This window comes from Hippoglossus hippoglossus, chromosome 1 (genome assembly GCF_009819705.1).
Source record: "Hippoglossus hippoglossus isolate fHipHip1 chromosome 1, fHipHip1.pri, whole genome shotgun sequence".
Classification (NCBI taxonomy): Eukaryota; Metazoa; Chordata; class Actinopteri; order Pleuronectiformes; family Pleuronectidae; genus Hippoglossus; species Hippoglossus hippoglossus.
The window spans coordinates 25,654,068-25,661,955 of NC_047151.1; the positions used below are offsets into that span (position 1 = coordinate 25,654,068).

At 43.8% G+C, this 7,888-nt stretch overlaps 1 protein-coding gene across 1 annotated transcript in view; it reads left to right on the forward strand.

The window, feature by feature from the left end:
* Window positions 1-5,578, forward strand: part of LOC117764493 (vasorin-like) — a gene marked incomplete at its 5' end in the record, with an annotated part of 30,277 nt that extends 24,699 nt beyond the window's left edge. The window contains 7 exon segments of the mRNA XM_034590368.1: window positions 351-1,461; window positions 1,463-1,505; window positions 1,507-1,614; window positions 1,616-1,822; window positions 1,824-2,073; window positions 2,076-2,315; window positions 2,318-5,578. Coding sequence (XP_034446259.1) covers window positions 351-1,461; window positions 1,463-1,505; window positions 1,507-1,614; window positions 1,616-1,822; window positions 1,824-2,073; window positions 2,076-2,315; window positions 2,318-2,499 — 2,141 coding nt within the window.
* Between the last annotated feature and the right edge of the window lie 2,310 nt (window positions 5,579-7,888).

Genomic DNA, 7,888 nt, shown 5'->3' on the forward strand with positions numbered 1-7,888 from the left:
TCTCACTTACCCCAGGAAGGGTCACCCTGGGTGGGCTGTGTTAACTCATGGTCTTGGTCTGTGGGTCCTGATCCCGGGGGTATCTGCTCATTAAGGATATAAAACATGAAATCCACTTTGATGGAGCAGTTAGTGTTTGTATATACTGTCTGCCTGTGTGAGTGTGGAAGCTAGGGTTTGTTGATTATGCTTGTTTATGAGCTAATAGATTTAGACTTTAGGAATTACATTGAGAAAAATACTTCTTAACTTTCATAAATTCATCAGTAACGGTGTCTTTAACTGGTTGTTTCATACTGTACTTAGTATGTGTCACTAACACCAACCGTTTTCTTTCTTGTGTCTTTCAGAGTTCCAGGCCGGACACCACGATGTTACCTTACTTCCTGCTCTGTTCCTCTCATCTGGGCAGGTGTTATCCTCCGACTGCCCAGTAGACTGTTCCTGCCAAGCCCAGGACTCTATATTCTGCATTCAACGACGGTCCAGCACTGTGCCCCGTGTCCCCACCGACACCCAAGAACTCTACATCTTCCAGAACGGCATCAACACTTTGTCCCAAGATGACTTCAGAGGCTTGGTAGAGTTGGAGATGCTCGACCTGAGTCAGAATAAGCTGGTGGAGATTCCAGATGGCGTGTTTGAGATGCTGTCAAAGCTGAAGAACCTGGACCTGTCCTCGAACGACATCACCCACATTTCCAAAGGCAGTTTTTCTGGCTTGGTCCAGCTTGAGAGGCTGTATCTCCATGCAAACGCCATTCAGAGTATCCACTTGGAAGCTTTTGAGGGTTTAGATATGCTCCTGGAACTCAAGCTCCAAGGGAACCAGCTCACATCTCTTCCATCCCTGCACTTCCCCAGACTTCTGCTTCTAGACCTCAGCAACAACAACATCCCAAGCCTGGGACCCTCAGACCTCCAGACTCCTCACCTGGAAGCCCTTAAGCTGGCCTCTCTGGGGCTTACCTCTGTGGATGAGGATCTTATAACTTCCCTTGGGAACCTCCACAAGCTCGATATCTCTGCAAACAAGTTAACTGAGGTGCCACAGGCCTTAAAGCAAGACTCCCTCAAGGGGCTGATCAAGCTCAACCTGGCAGCCAACCCATTTGGAGAGCTTAGGATGGAGGACTTCCAGAAACTGACAGGACTTCAAGAGCTGGATCTAAGTGGACTTAATCTCCAGGGTTTTCCACAGAGTTTCTTCCAGATATTCCCAAAATTGATGCGCCTTACAGCAGCTGAGAACCCATTCAACTGCTTGTGTCCATTAGCCTGGTTCCCTCTGTGGCTAACTGAGAAGGGTGTGAGTCTTGGGAGGCCTGAGGAAACTAGATGCCACTTCCCTCTAGTTAATGCTGGAAAGATGCTGTCAGCACTTGAGCACAAAGATTTTGGATGTCCACCTACCACAACAGTGCTGATTGGCTCACCCATTGGAAGCACCTCTGTCCCCAGATGCTCCCACACCACCTGAAGCCACCCATACCAATGCTATTCCTCCCTCCTCCACCTCCCAGTGAGGAAACAGTGTCCTCAAAAACAGTCAGCTATCCCCTTCTCCGCCAGAACCATCCAGTCTCCCCTAGTTCCACTAGCGGGGAAAATGAGCAAGCACATCTGCCCACCAAACATCTGCCTCAATGGGGGCACCTGTAATTTTGATCCATTGGGTCAACTCAGCTGTCTGTGTCCATCAGGAACATCTGGCCTCTATTGTGAAAATGTGGATGAAGTTCCTGAGCCACCACAACCTGCAGCAACAGAGGTTCCGGTAGTTGCCGCTGTGATGCCTGCTGATCTTGATGCCATCAGCTCCACGCCAGGTGACCTCCACGTCTATCCTTCTTGACCTGCATCGCTTCATTGAGACACGGCCACACATTCGTGGGATAAGGTTGACCTACCGTAACCTCTCAGGACCTGACCGCCGCCCCATTATCCTGAGTGTACCGGCATCCTACCCTGAGTACACTTTGCGTGGTTTGAGACCCAACTGCACCTATTCAGTATGTGCTAGTCCCCTGGGCGAGAAAGTCCTCTCTAGGTCAAACAGCTCCGTAGAAACAGGTCGTGTACAGAAGCTCGGACCGAAGGGGTTCCACTGACATCCTTAGAGCCCAGGGTGGAGACACAGAGCCAGGTAACATATACTCTGATCCCTGCCCTGGCTGCCTTGGCATTGGTACTGGGGTTGGCTGTGGTGGCTGGGACAATCATCTGCCTGCGGAAGAAGAGGCAGTCCAAGGCAGGATGGAGCTGGAGCTGGGCCCCAGCTGATCCCGATCCCATGGAACTGGAGGGGATCAAGGCCTGCCTGAGAATGGGGGAAATGGTACATTACACCAGAAGCAGCCTGAGATTGAGCGCTGTCACACTCCTCAGCCACCTTCATCCTCGCAACAAAATGGGGGCTTGGACTATGAGGTACCATTGATGCAAGGACATTGCCCATCAAACAACAATCTAGCATCACTAAAGCCTTCCTATTTCTAAGATGCAATAAAATACAAACACTTGGAAAGATTTAGGTGTGAGTGGGCTTACCCATCAGGACTTTTTACATCCTGCTTTGGCTCGTTTAGTGGTTAAAGTCTAGTTTCATTCTAATTTCAAATATCCTCAATTTGAAAAGCGGCACTTACTTATTTGGATTTGTCTAAATGATAGATCATCTATTTTCAAGACACTAAATGATACTGAATGTTGCAGATAGAAAGCATATTGGAAATGTGCTAAACCACTGTGGGACAATAAACAGGATGTGTTTCAAAGTCATCCAGCTGAGTTTGACGGTGGTGAGACCCAACCGAGTGATTTAACTAAGTGCAATCGACTAGACCGGTCTTAGTAGAGGAGTGAAAATGGAAGTGCCTTTTTGCATTGACACAACTGTATTCAACAGCTTATTTTTTTTATAAAAGAAACTATGTGAATGAGCTGTCATCCTGTTGCTGGATTTGGGAGAAACAGGAGGAAGGTGCGTCAGGCCACAGAAGTCGAGGATATGACGGTGGTTTAAATGAAAACAGGACTTGCCTGGACCACAGGCCCTGGAGCAAAAAGGGGGTTTGAACAACTCCACCTGCTCCATGGGAACTTTAAAAAGAACTTGCACTGAGAAGACATATTCCCTTCCCTTTCTGGTGTCCCAGTGACGAGCCGCCAAAAGACTGATGGTCACATGAGGAAATGCAATAAGAAAAAATAAAAAAGCTGCCTAAACTCCACATTATGTTGTTGACATAATCTAATCTGAAAGTTTCTTCACGTGCGGATTTGGATTTTTTCAGTATCAACAGACAATGATTTTTCTTTCTATACATCTCAAAAGCTTCTGGCTCCGCAGGAGATACATTTGCTGTGAAAGATAAATGGACTGAATGAAAAGCCATTGTGAATTGACTTTGTCGATATTGTTTTGTGCCGTGACGAGAAGACTGTTGTGTGTAGCCGATATCATGATATTCTGTATGATGTGTTTTCTTTTCTATTGTTTGTGTATTTTCTGTTATTGTTCTTTCAGTATTGTCAGTTGAAACTTTTACGGATTTTACCCACCGTGCAAAAATGCTAAAGTCATTATGTGTCACATTACTAATTTAAGTCTATGAGACCTTCTCAATCTCTGAGCCAACCGGCTTTTATACGACGACGAATTAGCCTCTGCGGGAAACGACCAATATTTTGGGGCTTCCGGTGTAGACAGCTGATATCCGAGCCGAAAATCCCTTCGCTGTACAGAGTTTACAGTCCGACTAGTTGCTTTTATCATTGGATCTTTGCGCCACACAAAACACAAACAGTGATACTTTCTTTACGTGTTCAAGGTCTGGACCATATGTCGACTAATCTCGGACTGTCGGCAATCAGAGCCTGCTCAAACGTGATTGGTCGAAGTAGAATATACAGAATCTGTTTATAGAGATTAACGAGAACGGCAACAAAAACAACCGCCAGCAATCAACTCTAGGAAGTTAGAATTAAATAATTGAACTACAACTCGGCAACAGAGCTTTTTCGCCAACATACAGTATAACTACATCTAACCGTGAAGTGTCAGACACTTTATTCTCTCTGCCAGCTCTGCCAACGCTTCATAAAGACATGGTTCAGCCTCAGACCGTTAGCGACTTCCAACACTGTGTTCAAAGGCCTTTTGCCACAGAGCCCAAACCCATAAAGCTGCACACATGTGCCGAGCAAACAAAGCAAGTTCAAAGAGATTCAAGGCAATTTGCTGTAAGTGTCAGTAACTTTTAGACACTGGTTGTTTCCTCTCTGTGTTGCCGACTGTATCGTTTCTGAGATAGAGTCTAAACAATGTTCCATCCATCCATCCATTATCTATTCTGCTCATCCTTTTGAGGATCTTTGGGGGATGGAGCCCATCCCAGCTGAGTGAGTAAGAGGCGGGTACATCCCGGACATGTCGTCACCAAACTGACAAATAAAGACAAGCGATCATTCACCCTTATGTTCACAGCTACAGGCAAGTTAGCGTTGCCAGTTAACCTAACCTGCTTGTCTTTGGACCGTGGGAGGAAGCTGGAGTGCCTGGATTTATTGCACGCAGGTGTGAGAACATGCAAACGCCACAGAGCTGGAGTGAGTCGACAATGTTAACCACTGTTCCACCGTGCCGCCCCTTTCACAGTGTTCCCCTGTAGCTTTTTTCTCGTCTTACACGCTTTCCCTCTTGCTGCTTCTCGACACTTCACTTTAACCATCCTGTGTTTTTGCCTAACAACGATCATTGGCGTGTGTTTGGAGACTGTTTTTCCTGTTTACTGCTTAACCAGACTGTGAAATGCACCATTCGGAGGAATTTAGAGTCTCGGAAAGTCACAAACTTTTAGTGCTTTTTTTCCTCCCTTCTCCTTAGAAAAAGATTGCTGAATCCCAGGCAGGTTACCAGAGACGTGCCTTAGCAGCACTCTGAGCCTTACCGAGATCTCGTAGAGTCATGTTACATACTGATGTGTATTTCAGGAACAAAAGGGCCTTTATTTTGCCTCACAAGACATCGCATTTTATTACATTACAAACTAAAAATGAAGAAACATGAAATGTAATGTAACCAATTTAGCCAGTTTTTAAAATAAAAGAGCTTTCTTTGTTCTCGGTCGTCTAAACAGCCAAAAGCTAAGATGACTGTGTGTTTTCAGTTGGATTGTTCAGGTGTGTGTGACGTATGTGCGTAACGTGTGTTTTGGTAAGTTGTCGTCTTTATAATGGAGCTCATGCACTACACTGTCCAAAATCAACTCCCCATCCTCCAGCTCCTCTGCGCTCTTCACTCTGTCAATATTCCAGCAAACACAGACACAGACGCTCATATACAATATCTGCTTTCCCCCAATATATCAACTGGAAGACTCTCTGTTTGGCTTTGGACAGCGAGAGGGGGCAGGAAATGTTTGACATGTTTTCATCATGCTTGTTACGGTATCTTCCCTGTTTATTTAGGGGAAGCTTTTCTGTCTTATCGTTTTCGTGTTTGTCAGATTCGTCTTTACATGTTCGTCAGATGCTGAGAAAAAAAGAGCAGTATTAAAATGCCTTAATGACAATACGCCTGTGGTCTTGTGTGTTTATTTCATGAATGGCACTGGCTGAAGATTTCAGTCACTTTTAAATGTTTTAATGGAGCAGTAACGAACATGTTAACGAGCTCAGTAGCGAGGGTTTTTACAGTTTTCCTCCTTTTTGTGGATTTGAGGAATCTGGGCACGATGCACAGGGCTGCTGCCGTTTACAAGCTAAGTTTAAGACTTTTTAATAAATGAAATTCAAGAGCTTTGTCAAGTACGACCGATATGAAGGAATAGTTGCAGAGGATATTAGTGGATGGAGATAATAACTATTTGTGTAGCACTTTTCAATACAAGTTACAAAGTGCGTTACAACAAACTATGAAAATCACATCAAAATATCAGAATAAAAATGATAATTAAGATACAGATAATAAAAGCAAGAGACATCACATGATAAAATCTCAAATATATGAATTAACTTCACCCTGATGTTAACATAATTAAGAGCCACCTAAATTAATCATATTTAAGATCTAGTATATAATATTTTTATGTATTTTATAAATGCAATTTTAGACTTAAGACGGAAACCCGTGGTTGTAGTTTATGAGTCTGTTTCGAATGTACAGGGGTGTTAAATATAAAGAGTGAGAAAAAGATTTCATTCCCAACAGAAGATTCCTCACACACAAACAGACACACAAACAGACACACACACACAGAAACACACACTGACCTCAACCACAACCTGATTACTTTATAAGGTTACGTTGGTGTGTGGATGGAGGTCATTTGCTGTATTTTCCGCTAATAACCAAGAACAGATGCTGATGGAAAAAAACAAACTAAATAACACACAGTTTCCAGATGAGACGACTGAGCTGCTTTTGCCAGTGGCTGTTTTCTTGCTGACTCAACTTTTAAATTTTTTTCTTACACCCTTCTCCACAGTTCACTGCAATGAAAACGCACACAAAGACCCAAAAGTCCACACTTATACAGTGAGGAATACAAGATGCAGCTTGTGAGGGTAAATCATCCACTGAACATCTGGTTTATCTGGTTTACATCTGGTTTATCTTTGCCATAGAGTGAATGTTTGGATTTTTCGATCCAGATATAAACACTCCTGCTCCAGTGTTGTGTCACTGATCAGAAATTCAAGTCAAACCCGAGTGGAGACGAAGGTGACTTCACTGCTTAGGTATGTCTGCTCTGATAAAAAAAACCCACTGGAGCTGCAGTGCAGTTTGAGTGTGTTGTGGATCTTCTGAAAATTTAACACAAACGTGTGGAAACGACGGAGCGACCCTGGAAGAGCACAGGTGTCGCTCGGTCCAGGTCTTAACACAGAGCTGTGATAAAAAATACCAGGGTCCTGGAAGTGACACAGACACAGTCTGCAGCTATTATACTAATAAATACAACATTGTGCTTTGTCGAGGGCTGTGCCTCGTGCTGGATTGTTACACAGCTGCAAGGTTAAGAGTGGAGGAAGACTCACAATCTCTATATGAGCAGCAGTGGTGACACTGTTTCTTATTTGTTCTGGCACAGACAGACGGCATCAAGGTCCCATTGATACACTCGCTCGAGCCATGTTGATTCAGGCCTCGTCTACACGACAGCACATATTTTCTCGAATGGATATTTTTCCTCTTTGTCCAGAAAAGGGAACTAAACAGACATTCCGGGCCGGTAGGTGGCGATAACGTTTACATCAACGATCCTATCGTTATCTATCATATTTATTTAGAGTATTTTTGTTACTATTTATTAAGTTCCCAAGAATTTTAAATTTTCAAATGTAATTTTAATCTGACATGAAACTTCATTCAGCTCATTCTGCCACGAGCAACAGTCGACACATCAGGAAACCGTCGCATTCAGGAACTGCATCCTATGTTTCCCATGTGAGTGTGTTCACCGAAATAAAACCGAGATGTGATATTTAGTCATAAACTAATAAACAAGCTGCAATAAGACAGAAGCAGATGCACATAGAAGTTAGTGCAACTTCCTGCTGACTTCTGAATCCGTCACTTTGCCATTTGAAGTGTAAATCTCAGAAAAACAGTGGAAAGACTCTAAAGAAACACAAATTATACTGTTTCTAAGAGTTTGGACGACTGACGCAGCCACATGAGGCTCAGAGGGCAGGTTTCTCAGATTATCATCCTGAATTCCACAGAAAATTACTGTGGGATAAACAGTTTTGTTTGGTTGTTTTATGCGTTTACTAAAACAAGAGCCAGTTTGAAAGGATGTGGTGTTGGATGGCAAACTGTAACCGAGGCGGTAAGTGATTTCCTTTTTTAGGATTGTGCAGAGCAGTGGGCAGCGAACAT